Source organism: Pan paniscus, chromosome 18, assembly GCF_029289425.2.
Source record: "Pan paniscus chromosome 18, NHGRI_mPanPan1-v2.0_pri, whole genome shotgun sequence".
In the NCBI taxonomy this organism is placed as follows: domain Eukaryota; kingdom Metazoa; phylum Chordata; class Mammalia; order Primates; family Hominidae; genus Pan; species Pan paniscus.
This window is the reverse complement of record NC_073267.2, coordinates 79461231-79483387: the sequence shown is the minus strand read 5'-3', so window position 1 is coordinate 79483387 and position 22157 is coordinate 79461231. Positions and strand designations below refer to the sequence as shown.

Genomic DNA, 22157 nt, shown 5'->3' with positions numbered 1-22157 from the left:
AGGAACATCCATCCACGGGGCCAGCGCAGAAGGCAACGCCACCACCGAACAGAGGACCAGAAGCAAGTTAACCCAACACCAAGCGGGAAGACATGCCCACACCGGGAGAGGTCTCGAGCGGAGAGGTCGCTGCGGGCCACAGCGCTCTCTCTCTCTACCGGGGCCCTTCTGCCCTGCTGTCCAAGGCAGCATTTCCCAGCGGGACTGTTAACTTTTATGGGTGGACCAGGGTGAAGGCAAGACAATGCTTTGGACTCTTTTTAGGGTGACATAAGCCGTTACAGTTTTACTGACCCCAGGCATGTGACATGCAGTTGAGCCCTGCTCAAGGCCCTGTGGATCATGACACAGCTTATCCACACGGGGACACCTGACTTCACCTGCCCTGGCTGCCTTAAGAGGAGGGGATCCCAGGGTCAACTCTAATGGATGACCACATGGCCCCTATATTCAACTGCCCAGATGCTGCTGGCCTGGTTGTTAAAGTACAGAAACATGACACATTGGTAGATAACAGAGCCATTGTACTGAGCTCTCGCCCCTCCCAGGAGTCCTCCGTCGCCTCATGACCCAGTAACTAAAGGCTTAATGTCCAGCCCAGCGGGGCACCCCAGGCCCCTGTTCCAGGCCCAATGGACTGGCCACATGGATTCACGTATTTTGTTTTTTTGTTTGTTTTGTTTTTGAGACGGAGGTTCGCTCTTGTTGCCCAGGATGGAGTGCAATGGCACGATCTCGGCTCACTGCAACCTCCTGCCTCCCAGGTTCGAGTGATTCTCCCGCCTCAGCCTCCCCAGGAGCTGGGATTACAGGCATGCACCACCACGCTCAGCTAATTGTGTATTTTTAGTAGAGACGGGGTTTCTCCATGTTGGTCAGGCTGGTCTCGAACCCCCGACCTCAGGTGATCCACCTGCCTCAGCCTCCCAAAGTGCTGGGATTATAGGCGTGAGCCACCGCGCCTGGCGGGTTCACGTATTTTGAATGCCACACTGTGCCCATTCCTGAAGATGCATGAGAGCTTTGGGAGGGAATGTGAGCAGGGGGCAGCTTTCTGGCCATGGATGCTGTAGCCTGCGGAAGCGGGGTACAGGGCAGCCTTCCGGGGCACTCAAGCTCACCTGGCGATGCCCCCATAGTCCAGGCCCTCCTCGCCACGCATGATGATGTAGAGCCGGCGGCGCAGGTCATAGGGTTTCATGTTCATGATCTGGGAAGACAGAGCATTGGGCCAGCCTGCCACTCTCCCTTCCACAGCAGGCAGGGGCGGGAGGGACAGGGGACTCTAAGGCCCAATATCCAGCAGACACAGTCACCAAGACCCATGCCCTGGAAAGTCTGCAGTGTGGGTTTAACAGGCCACGCGATAGGAGATGGGGTGCTGGGAGGAGGGCGTCGGCCTGCCACTGGTTTCGGGCACCATGATCTAACCTGTTGGAAGGAATCTTCGAAAAGCGTCTGCCTGGAAACGCTGATCTTCACGTGGCTAGGTAGGGCATTTGACTGAAAAAAAAAAAAAGAACTTTAAATCGAGCCTCAAGTGGTCATCTGTTCTCCTGTCTGTATGAACAGGCATTCCCCAGCCTGCTGGGCCAGGAGGCAACAGCATGTCCCCTAGGAATGAAAACTCGCTTCCTAGAGACAGCCAGCTCCGGGTTAGACAAGTGTCTTGCCCCCGCCTAAGACACAAACATTCCGATACCTGCTGCTGTGCCGGGAACTCACACTGAAATAACTCAGTAACCCCAACTGCCACGGGAGCCCCAGTACCAGAACTCACATGGCAGAGGAAACGGAACTGGTGATACTTCCACCGAAAACTGCGGTCATAAGCACCAGGGGAACCTTGCTTCGTCCTGGGAAGAGCAAAGATGTTCAGGGGTTCATGCGATTTCTCAGAAAATGAACAACTTGTCTTTGTCAGCCCTAAGGAAAGCTGGTGCTATGTTAATTTAAAGATTAGTAATGTAAGGCGAGGAAGTGACTGTCATTAAGATCCTTGAAGAATAAAAAAGAAAATCTAGAAATAAAGCCAGACTTCTTGCTTTTAGAGAAATAACTCTAGTGTCATTCGGAATAAACAGGATAGTCCCTTCCTCCCCATCCCATCTTATTTATTTGTTTGTTCATTTTCTAGAGACGGGGTCTTGCTCTGTCACTCAGGCTGCAGTGCAGTGGTGTGATCATGGCTCACTGCGGCCTCGAATTCCTGGTCTTAAGCGATCCTCCCGCCTCAGCTTTCCAAGTAGCTAGGACTACAGGAGTGTGCTACCACACTGAGCTAATTTTAAATGTATTATTATTTTTTAGAAACAGGGACTCACTCTGTCACCTGAGCTGGAGTGCAGTGGTGCCATCATAGCTCACTGCAGCCTCAAACTCCTGAGCTCAAGGGATCCTCCCACCTCAGCCTCCTACGTAGCTGGGACTACAGGCATGCACCACCACATCCAGCCAATTTTTAAATTTTTTTTGTAGAGATGGGGTCTTGCCATTTTTCTCAGCCTGGTTAATCTTTTTTATTCTTGTGGAGACACGGTCTCGCTACGTTGTCCAGGCTGGTCTCAAACTCCTGGGCTCAAGCTATCCTCCCATCCCCTTTAATATGACATCAACATTGGCCACTAGAGGGCAGTAAGGGCAGTAGAACGCACCACAGGGGCCACCCAAAGTGGGCCTCCCAGAGCCAGAACAAGGACAGCCTGGGCCTTGGCTCCTGACACTGCTGCTACCTGCACAAAGTCCTTACCCCGACTCAAACCCCGGGCGAGGATCCTTAAAGGTGGTGGTGCGGGTATTGTGGTCCACAAAGTATCGCACCCCCTCGCTGGTGTATTTCATCTCCCATCCTGGGGGCAGAGCTGGTTCCTGGATCATCCTGGAAACACGGGAAGAAAAGGGTGAAGGGCTGGCCCCACCTTCTGGACCTTGGTGGTTGGAGGCTGGGTCCTCAAAGTGTGGCTTTGTCTCTGCAGAGCCCATGAGGGACCTTGAGGACATGCACCCAAGAAGCATGACCCAAGTCGTGAGGACAGTTCCGCAGCACGGAGAGGTCACTTATTATCTCATGGCCAAAAACCCAGCCCTGCATGGATGGCATTGGACTGAGCAGCCACCAGCAATCCTGAGGCACCCTGTGCCCCAGCACAGCTTCACTTGGGGGTTTTGGGAGACCAGGATGCCCTCAACCTTTTTGCAATCCAATTATCAGCAGCCAGCACAATCAGTATGGAGACCAGCAACACCCGCCAGCCGGGCTGCCTCCATCCACCAGGAAGGTCTATTTAAGAAACCCCTTTTAAGCTCTCATCAGGCCAACAGTGTATCTGTACGGTGAGAGTCTCAAGACACTTGTGTGTGGCTAAAGGTCCCTGACATCAGCCCTCTGGGACGATGCAGTCCAAAGCCACCTGCCCAATGCTGGAGCTGCACAGAGACCCAGCCCAGCCCGGCCCCCCTCTCAGCCCAAGTCCTTACCCCTGGGTCCGGGGATCCTCCCACTGGGTCGTGCGAGTGTTATGGTTCACGTAATACACCCGTCCATTGTCCTGTCTCTTCTCTGCCACATGAGAAGAAAGAAAGAACATCAGATTCAAACACGGAGAGCCGGTGTCCTTTCCCTGAGGTTCCCACCTCCTGGGTGCTGGGTCTGAGTTTATCTCCCTGTTGTCAGCCTGTTAGAGAAGAACCAGCCAAAGCCAAGCTCACTCACACTTGTCACTGGGAAAGGGACAAAGAGGGTCCTTCCTTGTTGTTGGTGGTGGGGGGGGTGACACACTTCCAACTCGAGATGAAGCACTTCTTTGGTTGGTTGGTCGGAGGGAGGGGGTGGTGTGGCCACCCGGAGGGAGCAGCACAGCTCAAACCAGAGGCATAATTGCTCCCAGCTGTGTGCAGCACGGAAGCCGGGCAGTCCCTAACCCGTCAGGCCCCCCACCCAAGTCCCTCACAGCTGATCCCTGGTCCTGGGACCCTCTGCACTGCATGCAGCTAACCTGGGCGCCTCTGTCCTACAGGGCGCAGTCCTTATGGGGTGGCTGCATTTCCCTCGCACCTCTCTGATCAGTGCTCTGCACCTTGCGCCCCTGTACCCTCCAAGATCTCCCTCTTCTCCCACTTACAGGCTAAGTCTTGTTCTAAAACTCTCATACCCTGGCACGCCTCTTTCTTGCTTATAAGCAAATAAATGATATCTGGGGCTGAGGACACTTACACTGCCCAGCCTCTTCTTAGACTTGTATCTTTTTTTTCTTTTTTATATAAAGACAGGGTCTCGCTATGTTGTCCTGGCTGGTCTCGAACTCCTGGCCTCAAGTGATCCTCCTGCCTCAGCCTCCCAAAGTACTGGGATTACAGGCAATAAGCCACTGTGCCTGGCCTGCCTATCCTGTTCTTACGCCTAAGTATGTGCTTTGAGACGGGAATGTTCATGGAGTGGGGCTGGGGAACAAATACACTTTTCCTCTGCTCTGAACAATCTCTGTTCTCTTGCCCTTTACTGATATACTGATAAGGGCTCTGGGGTCCCCAAGGGAGGAGTCTGGGCTCCAGGGGCAGACCCAACCCTAGCTGGTGATTCTGGACCTTGAGAGGGATTGAAAGGGATAACCTCTCAGCTCCAGGTAGACAGGAGAAAAAAAAAAAAAAAAAAAAACAACTAGGGGGTAAAGCTCTTGGCTCAAAAGAGGTAACCTTTCCCAGGAAGTTCCTGAGCCTTCAAATCTGCTTCTCTCCTGAAAACAAATGATGCTAATGGCTCTCCTTTTACAAGACAGGGCAGCATTAAAGAAACAAAAATAATCAGTTCCAGAAGCTACAGGGAACCAGAAAGCTGAAAAAGGAGCAGAACAGGGAAGTGCAACAACCCCCTCCTGACTCCAAGACTCGAGCTGCAGTGCTCCCAACACCAGACCAAGGCCTCAGTCTCCCTCCCACTCTCTGCCTTACCTGGTATCTATGACTCGACTGAAATTTTACAAACAGACATTATTTGTCAATCATACCTCAATAAAGCTGGAAAAACAAATAAATAAAATAAAAATAAAGACAGGCTGGGCACGGTGGATCACGCCTGTAATCCCAGCACTTTGGGAGGCTGAGGCAGGAGGATCGCTCGAGCCCAGGAGTTCGAGACCAGCCTGGGCAACACGGCGAGACTTCATCTCTATTTTATAAATAAAAAATAAATAAAAGAAAGCCAAAGGAAAGAAAGAACAGGAGGTGCCCAGAGCTGTTACAGAGCTACCACCACCTCAGAACACACAGAAGGAAGGCTTCCCAAGAGGTTTCCAGGGGAGGGGCTGCTCCCAGCCCCGAAGCTACTGCTTTGAACTAGATCCTCCACGTCTGCCCTGTTAAGGACCAAAGCCAAGGCTAACCACAGGGCCAGGGGGATCTGTCCAGCGGGCCTGAGGCCTGTGTCGTCATTTCTGGCACTGCTGCTGTGTGGAGGCCTCCCAAGGCCGGCTGGCTGCCTCGCGGCATTCAGTTTCAGTTGGGGGCTGGGAAGGACCCCAGGAACACCTGGCTCGACCTCATTTTAGGACAAACGGACTCAGACATATTCAGCCACAGGCCCAGGGTCAGGGCTGCTGAGGGCAGATGTGGATCTGAACCCGAGGTGTCCTGAGTCCCACAGCAGTGTGTGGGGAAGATGCGGGGTCTCTCCTGGGGCAGCAGAGAGGGACACCAGCAGGCTGGGTTAGCAAGCTGCCGATCACTCTCACTTGGTCTGGCTGTTCTTCCTGTTCATTCTCGGTGAGCCCTGGGGAGGCGGCCCCAGCCACAGCCCTGGGGCAGCCAACACAGATCCGCAAGGATCTGAGATTCAGAAGGAGCCCTGGCCTTTAGCCAGAATGTTCTTCCTCTTAATTCTAGACTATGACAGTTTTGTGGGTTTTTTTCTGATCGTTCATTAACAGCATCGACTCTGACCACGGCTCCTCCATTTCTATCTCAAATATTTCCACACTTAGCATTCGAGAGCTGTTTTCAAGTCTCCACCAGCTGTGCTTACCTGGTGACCATCACTCAGCAGAACTGGCATGAAAACCCACTTGACTGGGCTACATCACCTGCCTCTACAGAGCCTGAAACACACTAGAAGTCCCCGGCTTCTATGCCACTGGCTACTAAACAGCAGTACAGATTCTTGTGTAATCTGACGCATTTTCCCCTGCCTACTGACGACGCAGGGTCTTCAGAGTTTTACTCTCTCACATTGGAGTTGCTGCCAATCTCTGAGATACTAATGATCTTTCTTTGGTCCAGGGAGCCATGTGGGGCAGCTATCTGCGTAAGGGATCCCCGAGCTGAACATCAACAAATGTGTGGAAGTTTCACTAAATGATCTCTCCAATCAGAAGGACCAGAAGGCCCTTCTGGCACACTGGACTGCAGTGCTCATTGACTAAGTGGTACCCTGCAGGTATAACAGGGTTGACACAACCTCTTAAATAACTACCCGAGAGCAGAAGTGTCTGCATCGAGAAGATCCAGCTCCAAAGCTGCATGTTTCCAGGCATCAGATGCCCATCCTATCACTGCCAACTTCCCAGGATGCACCTCTCCATCTTTGTTGTCGAGCGCACCCCCTCCCAGTTTCACACCATCTGTCAACACCACCAAACCAACGTTTACCGTCTTCTGCTGGCCTAACCAATAAATGAAACCCAACACATGCTGGTTCCCGCAAAAACTGCTTTCTTCTGCTCCCAGTGACTCTCACAAGATTAAATAAAACTCTGCCCCAGCTCTATCAAATGCGCTAAGTCTCATAATCTCTAATGACCCTTTTTGCATGGCTACTCCTTCCTAGAATAGCCATGAAGCCTATCATCTCTCCTAAGTCATGGATGTCCATCCCTTAACTCACTGTCAGCAAATCACATCAAGGACTTGGGATAGGTAAGAGGCGGCTACCAAGGGCGAGGAGAAATCTACACGGCAATAATAACTAGCAGCGATGCGTTTCCAGAGTCACCACCTGGCAGTCAACTCTCGTATCTGCTTCCCTCTGGTCTCTTTCACAGCTATGTCAGAAATAAAAAGGTGGCTTCTATTAGTCAAAATTAGACCAAAGTCCTCCAACATCTCAGCTGCAAAGAAAGATTTGTTAAGGTGGATCATTCCAACCATACGGTCACAGATCTGAAACAAATCCATTTGGGAGTTAGGCAGTGTCAAAATATCTTAGTGGTAGCATGGACTCTTGAGTACCTTGAAACTCAAGACCAAAAGCCAATAGCCCCCCAGCTGCTCAGGGACATCTTTTCTTAGGGTCACACTCCTTTAGCGATGGTGGGTGGATGCTACAGTGGTTCAGTGGAGCTTGGTTACTTTCCCAGCTGCCCAGCTCCATCACCTGTAATTGCTCTGGTGGGGCATGCCCAGAGAGTGTGCTGGAGAGGGGAGAGATGGAAAACAGAGGGACAGGAACAGGGAAGGAAGACACGCGGGAGGAGAGGACAGAGCACCGTGGCTGACGGAAGGCCGAGGGCCGGGAAGAGAACTCAGTACTTACCCCAGCCAGGAGGGAGGGGGCCCAGGGGATCATGGTCAGTCGAAGCACTCGAAGACTAAACACAAGAAACACAGCAGAACACAGAGGTTACAAAAAGCCACTGGCAAAAAAATAAATCAATCAATAAAAAATAAAAATGCCAATGACTGGCTTCCACATTTGAGCACTTTGCAGGGAATGCAGTGGGACTTTAGGTGGCATCTGCTCCTCTCAAAAGTCTCTGTTTTTTGTTTTGATTTTTACAGAAAAACCAAAAAAGAACCCTGCGCACGGAGGGCCCAAGTGAGTTTTGGAAAAGGTAGAGCGACGGGGAGGAGGAGGTACGCGGGCGAAGGTGTGCCAGGGTGGCGGAGGCAGGGAGCAGCCCTGGCATGGTAGGAAGGCCCGGGAAGCAGGCTCGGCCCAGTGCCTCCGCTCAGCTCCGGCTCAAGGCAGCCAAGGCGACTGAAATCACCACCACCTCCAACTTTCTCCAAGAACCACACGCAGGAGGGGAAAAAATATCGCAGGCCTTTCCAATGAAATCATTCCCACAAGCCCTGCCCACGCCCAGAGCTTCCTGGCTGGGGCCCGGCCCTCCTCCCTCCACCTCGGCGTCCCCCCAACCTCCCATCTGGGTGTGCAGCGTCCACCCAGACTGAGGGCACATTCATGCCCCAAGCCCTCACCTCCCCCAGGAATGTTTTCCTTCCCCTTTACAAAGCACCTTTATTCCTCCCCTGCCTGAACCTGAAGTTGCTCAGTGTTCTGTGTTTGTCTCGGGGCCGGGGGGGGGGGGGGGGAGCGGGGGCGGGGGGTGTTGGGGCTGGGGGTGGGGCAGCAAGACAGAAGGGGAGACAGGGGAAAGAAGGGGGAACCGGCTCCAGGGCTTCAGGGTCACTGTTTACATTAGAATCCCCCCCGCACCCCCTCCAGCCAAATTCTGCTTCGAGGTCCCTGGGGATGGACTGCAGTGGACCAGGCATTCTCATATCCTGCGGGGAAGGGGGGTGCTGTCAAAAAGTTCTGGTCGTTAAATAAAACAAGTATTGTTCCACTCTTTCTTCCTTTTTTTTCTTTCTGAAGCATTTTTATTTTACTTACTAAAATTTAATCGTTATAAGAGGGGATCAAGTTCTAAATGCGGACTTCAGGCTGCTGGGCTGGCCCCGTCTAGGGGTGCCGGAGCCACACATGGGCAGGAGGATGAATGGGGCTCAGTGTCGGCTTGAGAAAACATTGGTGGAACTCAACTGCCAGCAAGCCCCCTTCCACAGCCCTCCCTCCACCCCCAGCTGAAAGGACAGAGAAACTTTCTTTCCAAGGTGGCAACACAGGCCCCTCTTCCAAGCAAGTTCCAACAAAGACGTTTAAGTCTTGAAACCATAGGCTCTTGACAGGACGGAGCCCCCTTTCAGGGCAGGGCCTCCTGCCCACACAGAATGCAAGTGCACGGAGGTGGGGGAAGCTCACCTTGATTTAGGGCCCTTTATCATTGATCTCGAGCTGTGCCTAAAATTCTCCATCACAAATCACGTTGAATCATTACTGAAAAAAATCTCCCGAATTCCAAGTCATGGGGGCGTGTGTCTGTGTGTTGGGGGGTTGGGGGAGATAGGGTACAGCATCTCATAAAATCCAAGTTCCTCCAACTCTGTTTTGTAGTTAACACATTAAAAACATTCAGCAACAGAGGCAAAGGAACAAATGCGAAAACACACGTATTCTACATCATGGAGCCAGAGGCACTGGGTAAGTGCTGAGCTACAGCAGTGACCTTGCAAAAGGGAAGGACTATAGAAAAAGTTATTTTAAGACATTAAAAGACGCATTTGGTGTAAAAGTGTTTGCTGCTTCAGGTCTTGTTTTGGAGTCAGTAGATCATCTGTAAAGCGTTCAGGGTTCTCCTGGGAAATCAGCTACCAGCTGGTACCAACCCAGCTTCCACAGGGGCATGGTCATCTTTTGCTTAATTCTACAAATCAACAGACCAAAAAGGTCTTTACTGACGGTCTCCCTGACTAGCACTGAACTAGGATCAGAAAATACTGATCAGCCCTTTTCTGAATCCTTGCCTTTTAAAAAAAATCTCAGCCTTCATGCAATGTTGGCTCTCTTTCGTTAAAGGGTTTTTAAAAAAATTTCCTTGGTATCCTCTGTTTGTTATTCTATCAGAACGCCCCCCCCACCCCCCCAACACACACACCTATAAGAAGCGAGGAGAAGAGGAGGCAGATAGGAAAGGGAGAGACACCAGAACTGATAAACACAAACAACATTTATTAGGTTGGTGCAAAAGTAATTGTGGAGTCATGGCGGCCGGGTGCCGTGGCTCAGGCTGGTGATCCCAGCACTTTGGGAGTCTGAGGCGGATGGATCACTTGAGGTCAGGAGTTCGAGACCAGCCTGGCCAACATGGGGAAACCCTGTCTCTACTGAAAATACAAAAATTAGCCAGTCATAGTGGCAGGCACCTATAATCCCAGCTACTCAGTAGGCTGAGGCAGGATAATCGCTTAAACCCAAGAGGCAGAGGTTGCAGTGAGCCGAGATTGCGCCACTGCACTCTAACCTGGGCAACAGAGCGAGACTCCGTCTCAAAAAAAAAAAAGAGTCGTGGCAAAAACCACAATTACTTTTGCACCAACCTAATAAAATCAGAATCAATGGGAGCTGATCCTCACAACAATTTTACTTTTCATTGTTAAATAGAAGCACTTGACGATTTTGGATACTTCTTCCCTAAGGTACGCAGTACAACTTGAAAAATAAAGCCAGAAGGAAAGGAACAAGAAGAAATGAAAAATAAAAACTATGCATCATGGCCAGAAAACCAAAAGCCAAAAACCCCACACCTCCAATGAGCCAACCAGCTGCCCCTCCTCTTCTACCACATTCCCCTAAAATGAGAGATGTCAAGGTGTTACGTGGAGCAGAAAAGGATGGAGATGGGGGAAAGCGGGACTCTGCAGCCAGAAGGGAGATCCTAGATGTTCTCTATCACTAGGAACAGAAAAGAACACTGTGGAATCCTCTTCCCGGGTAATGGTCCCTGGGTTGGGAGATCTGGGGTGCAGGCCATAAGCCAGAGAGCTCATGAGAGTTCAAGTCCCTTGGGAACTAAGCACAAAGTTCCAGTAATATTTTAAGATACAAACTCAGAAATAAAGAATGTCTAGCAAATACAGCTGAGGGTAAGAAAGGTCTGGGAAGGGCATAAAGGTTGCAGCGTGGAACGCAGGCATTTTTTTTTTTTTTTTAAGGATGCACCAGACGGATGCAGAACAAAATCCAGGTGCTTGAGAATTCAATGCAAGGGGCTCATTGCAGAGTAAGAAACAAGTTGTCTGTTTCTCGATAATGCAATTTGGAGTCCACACCCTAAGAGCCACAGAATAATCTGTTTCTTTTACCTTTTTTTTTTTTTTTTTTGAGATGGAGTCTCACTCTGTCGCTCTGGCTGGAGTGCAGTGGCATGATCTCAGCTCACCACAACCGACCTCTGCCTCCCGAGTTCAAGCGATTCTCCTGCCTCAGCCTCCCAAGTAGCTGGGACTAAAGGTGCCCACCACCACGGCCAGCTAATTTTTGTATTTTTAGTAGAGACAGGGTTTCACCATGTTGGCCAGGATGGTCTTGAATTCCCGACCTCAAGTGATCCGCCTGCCTCAGCCTCCCAAAGTGCTGGGATTACAGGCTGAGCCACCGCGCCCGGTCAAAATAATCCGTTTCAATACTGCAGAGAGAGATGCCCCAGAAATTGCTGGCCGTGTGATAGTCCCGTCACAACAGCACAATGTGCAAGGCTGTGCCAGGCATCTTCAGTGGGTCCCAGCAGGAACACGACACAAGACGGCAAAAAGAAACTGCAATGGTGAAGCAAGCAAACGAAAAGATACACGATGATCACGGGCAACATTAGCACACTAGGAGTTGGGAAAGGGAAACATGGCAGAAAAACTAAGAACCAGAATTTAGAGGAACTGGAGAAGGTGTGTGCTGAGGCAGACAGCAGGAAGGAATTACAGGAGACTGCAATCTGGGATTCCCTTGATTTCCATTTTGAACTGTATTTCATGTTCTCTGCAGTGCAGCAAAGAAGAACAAGGTCTCAGTTGAAGCCCAGCAAGAGGAGGAGGGGAGGCCGCTAGCTAGTCTAGTATTGGGTCTTAAGTCTTCCGAGTCAAACTCTGGGCCCAAGCCAAACCCCAAAATAACTATATGAAAGCAACCCTTCTTACTTGTAACCAGGACATGGCACCATAGCAAACAAGAGGAGAAAACCAGTGCCAGAGGGGGAGGAAAATCAACAGAGAGACATTGAAAGCAGACCAAAGAAAGATTCCTGCCACATTTTTCAATATGAGTCTTGTTTCATGGAGAAAAGGTAACTATCACCTCCATGCAGAACCCTCCCACATCCCCAGCGAGGCTGAGAAAACCATTTTAGAGTACTCAGAAAGAAGAATTTTTTAGTGTTTTTTAAGTTTTACTTCTAGGGAACCCTCCAAGTCAAATTCTACCTCTATAAACCCAGAATAATGTTGCTAAGAGAGGCAGGCAAAAGGACGGAAGACTCCAAAAAGACCAGGCAGATGTGAGCTCCAGAATCTGGGAATCTTCCCTTTCACACACCAACATCTTGGTCAATCCACAGAACCTAACTAGTGGGGCTTTTAAGGGAAAAAAAAATTGCTTTAATGCATTTTATTTTATTTATTTATTTATTGAGACAGGATCTTACTGTCATCCAGACTGGAGTGCAGTGGCACTATTATAGGTCACTGCAGCCTCAAACTCCTGGGCTCAAGTGATCCTCCCACCCGCCAGTCTTCCAAGTTGCTGGAATTACAGGTGTGCACCACAACATTCAGTTCCATTTTTTTTTTTTTAATGAGAAATTTTGGATAATCAGGTAGACAAAAACCATGTGAAACTCCTAAAATACGTCCTTGTCTCTAAGTCAAAGGACAGATAGGTCAAAGAAGAAAGATGCCCCAGACCTTCCCAGTTTTGCAGCCACAACCACCCAAGAAAATGGCAGGCAAAATCTTTTGGGCCCAGCTCAAAAGGAGCAATCTCTGAAATGTGGTGAAAGACCAGATTCCATCCAATTCTGAAACATGCCAGAATTGGATGTCAGGCATGTGTGGCAGGCATGGGTGGGAAGCCTAGCCCAAGAAAGTGTGCAGAGCTGCACTGGGCTAGACAGCGGGGCCCTGGCTGGAGAGGGGCATGATCGTCAACCCTGGAGCAACTTACTAAGACAAACACCACACTTTCTGCTCACCTCTGCTAAGGAAACTGAGGTCCTCCATGGTTTCCTCCCTGTACAATGAGCAATCCATCCCCACAGACAGAACTAACCAAGGAAGATGCTACAGTGACTTATGGCTGATGATTAAAAGTTGGGGGTCCATCAGCTGGGTGTGGTGACTCACACCTGTAATCCCAGCACTTTGGGAGGCCAAGGCAGGTGGATTGCTTGAGCCCAGGAGTTCAAGACCAGCCTGGGCAACATGGCAAAACCCCATCTCTACTAAAAATACAAAAAATTAGCCAGGTGTGACTGTGCATGCCTGTAGTCCCAGCTACTTGAGGGGGCTGAGGTGGGAGGATCACTTCAGCCCAGGAGGTCAAGGCTGCAATAAGCCATGATCATGCCACTGCACTCCACCCTGGGTGACACAGAATGAGACCTTGTCTCAAAAAAAAAAAAAAAAAAAAAGTCAGGGACCCAGCTCAAAACATTTCCAGCCTGCAATGCACCATCATATCCTGTGTTCGTTCTGCTGTAGATCCAAACCTTCGCATCTAAAGCGCTCTGAGAAAATATAATCAGCCAACTTGGGAGTCCCATGTCTCCCTACCAAAGAGGCTTTGCAGCTGGGCTTCCCCACCTCCAGCTCATTGTGGACCCTCTAATGGGATGGAGACTCCAGCAGGTGGAACTGGGAGGGTTCCCACAGGGACACGGTATAGGAGACTGTTTAGGCAGTTAGTTTGAAACCAGAGCACCCACAATTCTGGACTAGAAAATTTAAATGTGGGCCAGGCATGGTGGTTCACACCTGTAATCCCAGCACTTTGGGAGGCCAAGGTGGGCAGATTACCTGAGGTCAGGAGTTCGAGACCAGCCTGACCAACATGGTGAAACCCAGTCTCTACTAAAAATACAAAAAATTAGCCAGGCATGGTGGCGTGTGCCTGTAATCCCAGCTACTTGGGAGGGTGAGGCAGGAGAATTGCTTGAACCCGGGCGGTGGAGGTTACAGTGAGCTGAGATCATGCCATTGCACTCCAGCTTGGGCAACAAGAGCGAAACTCCATCTCAAAAAAAAGAAAAAAGAAAAGAAAAGAAAATTTAAATGTGGTCAGGGATGGAGCTGAGATCATGCCATTGCACTCCAGCTTGGGCAACAAGAGCAAAACTCCATCTTAAAAAAAAGAGATAAGAAAAGAAAAGAAAATTTAAATGTGGTTGGGGATGGTGGCTCATGCTTGTAATCCCAGCACTTTGGGAGGCCGAGGAGGGCAGGTCACTTGAGGTCAGGAGTTCAAGATCAGCCTGGCCAACATGGCAAAACCCCATCTCTACTAAAAATACAAAAATTAGCCGGGTGTGGTGGTGGGCACCTGTAATCCCAGCTACTTGGGAGGCTGGGGCAGGAGAATTGCTTGAACCTAGGAGACAGAGGTTGCAGTGAGCCGAGATTGTGCCACTGCACTCCAGCATGGGCAACAGAGCAAGACTCCATCTCAAAAAAAAAAAAAAAGAAAGAAAAGAAAAAAGAAAATTTAAATGTTACTCTTTAGGTAAAGACCACAAAAGGTTTTGAGCCAGTAAATGGATGCAATGACAGTAACATTTGAAGACTGCTCTGAGGGGAATAGGCCAGATGGATTGGAAGAGAGAGAAGGCCAATGGAGAGAACAATTTAGAGGCTGCTCTAGCAATTCAGATGGGAAGGGGCAGAAGATGATCAAGCATCAGAAAGAAGGAGGCTCAGCTAGACCAAAGATAACAAACTTTTTCTGCAAAGGGTCAGACAGTAGACTTAGGCTACTTTAGGATTTCTGAGCTGTACAGTCTTTATTGTGATACTTAACTCTACCATTGTACCACGAAAGCAGCCACCATTAATATGTAAACTGCTGAGTGTTCTTATGTTTCAATGAAACTTTATTAACAAAATGAAGTGGCAGGCCAGCTTGGCCCATGGACTATTATTTGCCAATCCCTGATCTAGATGAGCCCAAGGATCCTTCATCCCTGAGAATGTGTCAGATAATAAAGATCTAACAAAAAACAGTAGCAGGTTTTTGTTTTTGTTTTTGTTTTTGTTTAGAGACAGGGTCTCACTATGTTGCCTGGTGATTGCTTTGATCTGGAAAGGTGAGGGATGGGAGAAGTCAAAGCAAGTCAGGGTGCAAGTCAGGGAAAATGGACTTGAATGAAGGGGGCAGAAATGAAAGCCGATCTTGGAAGAAAGACGGGGAATTCAGTTTTAGACACGTTGATTCCTTAAACACAGAGGCTAGACATGGAGCTGCTGAGTGAGGAACGCTGGAATTTGAGGAATTTCACTGTGATGAGTAAAATCTCCAGGGGCAGAGCACTGATGTTGCCAGACGCTGTTTTCCCTGCTCACTAAGCAGGTCAACAGAGAACACGTGAGGCTGCACATTCGCAAGCGCAGGGAGGCGGCCCCACCTTGGGCCAAGCGCCTGCCCTCTCACCTGGTAGAGGAATCTTTGGCTGAAGTGCTGCATGGCCCCCTGGAGCTGATTCCGCTGCGACTGCCACTGCTCATAGTTGCGCACGTACTCCGCGGTCGGACGCTGCCAGGTGGTGGTCCGAGTATTGTGATCCACATAGTAAAACCTGCCTCGGGGATCTGTGCGTTTTTCCCAGCTGGAAATAGGAACCTCAGAATGAATATAATGACCACCCCACTCCCATCCCCCAATTCTAGAAAAGTCTCAGGATGCCTAGCACAGCCGGGCAGGCCCTGTCACAGAGGTTGCTGGGGCTCAGCTGATTATAGCAGACATCTGTGGTTGCCTCTGCAGCACCCAATCCCTCCTTGCCATTAGCTCTCAATTTCTAATTTGGGGATCCATGTGGTTCTGGGGAAGCTGACTCTGTTCCCAACCTCAGAGTTGCATGGTTGCCTGGACCAGAAGTGCACATGTGATTTATGTTGAGCCAGCCACAGCCAATCTCAGGACATCTGCTAGCAAATCTAGGAAAAATAATAGTTGCTCATCCTTTCTGAATATGACTGAGGAAGCATGTGGTCCTGGGGGCCACTGGCTATTATTTTGGACCCGAAGACAATAGGAAGTTGACCCAGTGGATGGCAGAGCAGAAAAATGGGAGAAAAGCCAATTCCTTGGTGATATTGTTGAGTAGCCCAAGCTTCGCTTGGAATCAGGATTGATATCTAGAATTTTCAGTTACATGAGCCAATACATTCCCTTCCTTATTTAAGCCAATGTTGATAACAACTTTTGTTACTTGCAACTGAAACTCACCTGATATAAGGTGCCAGTGTAAACATGTTGCATGGTCTTTGGTTTTGTTTTGTTTTGAGACAGAGTCTCACTGTTTATATTTTTAGTAGAGATGGAGTTTCGCCATGTTGCCCAGACTGGTCTCGAACTCCTGGACTCAAACGATCCTCCCACCTCGGCCTCCCAAAGTGCTGAGATTACAGGCGTGAGCCACTGCACCCGGCCTCAATGATTTTTTTTTAAACTCAAGGCCTCCCTAAAAATGGTTTCCCTTCAAGTGGTTCCTAGGACCCACAGTCAGTTCCCAGATTTTGTCTGGATTCTGCCTGCTAGAGTGCCTCACCTTCATGACCGGCTGTCACCCTTCATTCAATTGAATGCCACAGCTCTCTCCCCACACCCAGGCCTTTCCTCAGTCTCCTCTTGTCAATTCTCCTCCCAGGGATGAAACCAGGCCAACATCATTCCTGCTGCTATCAATCATTCAGCCTGACTGCTGCTTTTTCACTGTCTCCCTGCCTCTGACTTTCCATTTTCCATTCCTATGTCCAGATCTCTATCACCTCACCCTTGGACTACTGCTCCTACCCCAGAATTAACCTCCCCACTCCATCCAGCCTACAAATAGCCATCAGAGTAACCCACTAGACTGAGCCCTTCGGTCACACTCCTGCTCAAAAACTTCAATTGACCAGCCTAAGCAACAGAGGGAGACCCCCATCTCTACAAAAATATTTTTTAAAAATTAGCTGGGGGTGGTGGAGTGTGCGCCCTTGGTCCCAGCTACTTGGGCGGCTGAGGTGGGAGGACTGCTTGTGCCTGGGAGGTCAAGGATACAGTGAACTATGATTATGCTGCTACACTCCAGCCTGGGCGACAGAGTGAGATCCTGTCTCAAACAACAACAACAGCAACAACAACAACACTTCAATTGACTCCCCATTGCCCTTGAGTCAAAATCCTTTAGTAAGTACACAAGGCTCACAAAAATCTGGAACCTTCCTAGCTTTCTCATAATTTGTCTAAACTAGTAATTTTTATTTATTTTTATTTGTTACCAAAGATTTTTTTTTTTTTTTTGACAGGGTCTCACTCTGTTAGTCCAGGCTAGAGTAGAGTAGCAGGATCATGGCTCACTGCAGCCTCACCTCCCAGGCTCAAGTGATCCTCCCACCTTAGCCTCCTGAATAGCTAGGACCACAGGAATGCACCATCACATTCAACTAATTTTTAAAAAAAATTTTTGTAGACATGGAAGCCTCCCCATGTGGCTCAGGCTAGTCTCAAACTCCTGGGGTCAAGCAATCCTCTCGCCTCAGCCTCCCAAAGTGCTAGGATTACAGGTGTGAGCCCCTGCACCCGGCCCGAAGTCATATGTATATAGTTTTGAAACATAAACAGGACTGCAGGGAATATAATGAAAAACGATGGTCTCTTGCCCCATTGCTGACTCCTGTTCCCCGAAGGCAACCACTTTCAACTCTCAATTGCTTCTACTAGTATATGTGTACATCTGTGTCTCTAAATAACATGTCTATTTCATTGCTTTTTGTCTTTTCTTTAATACAGAGACAGGATCTCACTATGTTGCCCAAACTGGATTTGAACTGCTGGGCTCAAACTATCCTCCAGCCTCAGCCTCCTGAGTAGCTGAGTAGTCTCAGGTGTGCACCACCAAGCCTGGCTCATTATTTCTTGATTTTTGCCATATTTGCTATCGCTTATGGACTTTCCACTACCAAAGATGAGGGATGAGGATGTAGGTATTGTATTCCATCCCTCAACTATCTCCTCCCCTCGTCCTCTCAATATGGAAACTCACCATTAAATCAATATTCAGGGTTTGGATGACAATGTAGAATACTACAAGTACATTTCCTTACTTGTAACAACTTTTTTCTTTTTTCTGGAGGTGAGAACTTCCTTGTCGTCTTCTGTGTGGTTTTCAAGAACCTATCACTGATGCATCCCCAGATTCTCAGACGGAACAGGTGGCCTGGCAGTGGCCTTCCTCTCTCGGCCACATCTCTCCCTCATCTGACGTGGACAGTTGTGTGTCCACCTCACACCTGCTCTGTGTCCTTGACCTGACTTGCCTTCCCTTCTCCTCCTCCTGGGAGATTCCACGGCCTCGGGGTTAAGTTCCCTGTGTCTTGCATCCCATTCATTCTTCTTTCTTGGCTTCCTGGTGGGATTTGGTGCGATAAATCATGGAGTAGCTTCCAAGACAGGATGTATCAAGGTTAATTTTTTGAAGCCCAGAATGTCTGAAGATGCCTTTACTTCTACTCTCACATTCAAATGTTAAAATAACTCAAAGTTGATTTCTAGACAGGAAATCATTTTCTTTTTTGTTTCTTTGAGACAGGGTCTTGCTCTGTTGCCCAGGCTGGAGTGCAGTGGCATGATCATGGCTCACTGCAGCCTCGACCTCCCAGCTCAAGTGATCCTCCCACCTCAGCCTCCCAAGTAGCTAGGACTACAGGCACGCACCACCATGCGGGGCCAATTTTTTGTTTTTCGAAGAGATAGTGTCTCACTGTGTTGCCCAGGCTGGTCTTGAACTCCTGGACTCAAACGATCCTCCTGCCTTGGCCCCCCAAAGTGCTGGGATTAGACGTTTGAGCCACTGTGCCCGGCAGGAAATCATTTTCCATCGGAATTGCGAAGGTCCTGCTCTACAGCTGCTGAGAAGAAGGATGGCACTCTTGGCTCCTGATCCTTTCTAGGTGCTCTGTTTTTTCCCTCTGGAAGTTTCTGAGGCTGTCTCTTGGCACTCAGAAATTCAATCAGATGAGCCTTGGGGTGAGTCTTTTTTTATCCTCTGGGCTAGGCATGTGGTGAGCTGTTTGAATCTGGATAATTGAGTTCTGGCAATTTTCTTTCCTAATGATTTCCTATTGCCTGTTTCTCTGTTCTTTCCTGCTATTCCGCAAGTTCTTGCTAAAGAACTATTCTTCAGATATTGAATGTCTTGGTCACATCTTCTCATCTTCTTATCTCCAAATTTATCACTTTCTTTTTCTTTTTTTTTTTCTTTTTTTTTTGAGACAGAGTCTCGCTCTGTCGCCCAGGCTGGAGTGCAATGGTGTGATCTCAGTTCACTGCAACCTCCGCCTCCCAGGTTCAAGCGATTCTCCTTCCTCAGCCTCGCGAGTAGCTGGGATTATAGGCATGCACCACCACGCCTGGCTAATTTTTTATATTTTTAGTAGAGACGGGGGTTTCACCATGTTGGCCAGGCTGGTCTCGAACTTCTGATCTCAGGTGATCCACCTGCCTCGCCCTCCCAAAGTGCTGGGATTACATGCGTGAGCCACCATGCCCAGCCCAAATTTACCTTTCAACCATTCTACTGAATTTTTCATTTCTGTTGTCATATATATTAATTTCTAAAAGCTCCTGTTTTCTGCCTGGTCCATTTCATGGCCTCCTGTTCTTGTTGCACAGATGCCATTATTTTCTCCCAAATCTTTGAGGATATCAATTATAATCTGGTTTTCCTTTCCAAAGCTGTTTTTCAGCTTCCTATATTGTTTTCACCAAGTCTCTTTTTTCTGTCTGCTCATCTTTGGCTGTTTGTTCACATTTATTTTTACTTATTATTATAATTTTTTGAGACAGGGTCTTGCTCTGTCACCCAGGCTGGAGCGCAGTGGCACAATCACGGCTCACTGCAGCCTCAACCTTCCAGGCCCAACTGATTCTCCCACCTCAGCCTCCCAAGTAGCTGGGAACAGAGGCATGCACCACCACACTCAGCTAATTTAAAAAAAACTTTTTTTTGGCCGGGCGTGGTGGCTCACGCCTGTAATCCCACCACTTTGGGAGGCCGAGGCGGGTGGCTCACCTGATGTCAGGAGTTCGAGACCAGCCTGGCCAACATGGTGAAACCCCATCTCTACTTAAAAAAAAAAAAAAATTACAAAAATTAGCTGGGCGTGGTGGCATGTGCCTGTAACCCCAACTACTTAGGAGGCTGAGGCAGGAGAATCGCTTGAACCTGGGAGGTGGAGGTTGCAGTGAGCCGAGATTGCGCCACTGCACTCCAGCCTGGGCAATGAGAGCAAAAATTCTGTCTCAAAAAAAAAAAAAAAAAAAAAAAAAAAAAATATATATATATATATATATATATATATATTTTTTTTTTTTTTTTTTTTTTTTTTTTTTTGTAGAGACTGGTTCTCCATATGTTGCCCAGGCTAGTCTCGAACTCCTGGACTCGAGTGATCCTCCCGCCTTGGCCTCTGGAAGTTCTACTTCCAGATCCTCCTGCCTTGGCCTCTGGAAGTTCTACTGTTACAGGTGTGAGCCACCGTGCCCAGCTGTGTTCATTCGCATTTAACAGTGAGCCACTAAAACACTGACTGAGTTCTGTATCCTCAGATGAGGGCTGCAGACTGTAGAGTGACCAGGAAGAGTCTCAGCTATTTCACTAGAAGGTTCCCAAATATCACAATCTATGTTTCTTTTTCTTAGACTATCACTTTCCCCAGCAAAAACAAACAAACAAACAAACAAAACTACCCTCCAATTTTCAGCCTGGGGAATGGAGATAGCATCCGCATTTAATCTCTTGTTTCTGAGTTCATCCTGGCCTTCAGCTATAGTTTGTGTCCCCAGACCTGGTCCTCCCACTCTCTCTGCAGCTTCTCAATGTCAGAGGCAGTCATGAGGCTGTGTGTGTGTGTGTGTGTGTGTGTGTGTGTGTGTGTGTGTGTGAATCTAACTCCCTGCACAAACTTCCAACTCATCTTCCAACTGATCTAAAACCAATGAGGTTTTGTTTTGTTTTTTTTTGAGATGGAGTCTCGCTCTGTCGTCCAGGCTAGAGTGGTGCAGTGGTGCAATCTCAGCTCACTGTAACCTCCGCCGCTGGGGTTCAAACAATTCTCCTGCCTCAGCCTCCCAAGCAGCTGGGACTACAGGTGTGTGCCACCATGCCTGGATAATTTTTTGTATTTTTAGTACAGATGGGGTTTCACCGTGTTAGCCAGGATGGTCTCAATCTCCTGACTTCATGATCCACCTGCCTTGGCCTCCCAAAGTGCTGGGATTACAGGCGTGAGCAACCGAGCCCAGCCAAGGTTTTAATCTCATTCCACACCCATCCTTGGTGCCTCTAATCGCTGAGGCTTTCCAGAGCCCCATGGTGCACATCAGCCGGCTTCCTGGTGGATTCCTCATCCTGCAGGTGTGGGTTTCGTTCTCTCGGCTCTGCCATTTATCTATCAGAAACTAAACTTTGATTAACATCTCCCATATGCTGTTTCTCCTCTTCCATCCCTTTATTGTTGAAGGTTTATGCCTTTTTAATACCTTTATTACTATCTTAGTGGGTTTTCAGGAAGAATAGAAATAAACACATGTTCAAGCCACATGTTTAACTAAAAGTACTCTGCTGTGGTGAATTTCCCCTTCTAAGAAGCACGATTGCACTCTTTATTTCAGTTGAAATCTTGCACAGAACAGTGACTGGAGGCCCAGTCAGCCCTTCCACCCTCTTTGGCTCCGGTGGGCATCTCCCCCAAACCTGAGAGCCCCGCCGGGCACACTTGGACCTTCTTTACTTCATACAACCCTTCCACTCCAGCATAACCACCCCATGCATCCTTCCCCAAACACATCCTTTCCCTTCCCATATGCAGGCAGCCACCTCCACTGTCCCCCCAACCTGGATCATCTTCTTGCAAGAGTTGGAGCCACTTCCCTCTGTGAGGCCTCCTCAATCCTCCTGTTTCACAGTGATCACTCTTTGCTTACCTGTGGTCTGAACACTGCTTAAGAGTGACTGATGAGCAAATGGATGCATTCACCCTGAGCTACTAGGTCCAATACTTATTGCTCCCGGATAAAAGGACCCATTCTCATACAAGTTTCCTGTGGGTTTCCTATGCAGGGACGGCCATGATTAAGTGAATCGGTGGTTCAATCTTGCTCCCCAGGGACTAGGTCTGTTGAGATCATGGCTCCATCTGTAGCTTCAAAATTGTTTTCACCATGGTTAATACTTCCCTGGAGGCAGGACTTCTGCCATTAATGAGAAATGAAAGCTTAAGCATTCATTCTGTTCTCTCTGGATCCCCTGTGATTACAGAGCAGAAATGAGAGCTAGAGGCTCAAAGTTCTTGACCTAAAA

General features: G+C 48.8%; 1 protein-coding gene across 10 annotated transcripts in view; it reads right to left on the bottom strand.

The window, feature by feature from the left end:
• WWP2 (WW domain containing E3 ubiquitin protein ligase 2) overlaps positions 1–22157 on the bottom strand; it is a 180092-nt gene that overhangs the window by 8695 nt on the left and 149240 nt on the right. For 9 of the 10 annotated variants that reach the window (XM_003814535.5, XM_003814536.5, XM_055100406.2 and 6 more), the window contains 7 exons: positions 15242–15416; positions 7523–7577; positions 3478–3559; positions 2750–2878; positions 1781–1856; positions 1432–1503; positions 1122–1210 (listed from right to left, as the gene is read on the bottom strand). In XM_003814535.5, the coding sequence (XP_003814583.1) occupies positions 1122–1210; positions 1432–1503; positions 1781–1856; positions 2750–2878; positions 3478–3559; positions 7523–7577; positions 15242–15416 (678 nt within the window). Of the gene's footprint in view, positions 1–1121; positions 1211–1431; positions 1504–1780; positions 1857–2749; positions 2879–3477; positions 3560–7522; positions 7578–15241; positions 15417–20189; positions 20870–22157 lie in introns of those variants that run through there. The other variant, XR_010110280.1, reaches the window with a different exon arrangement.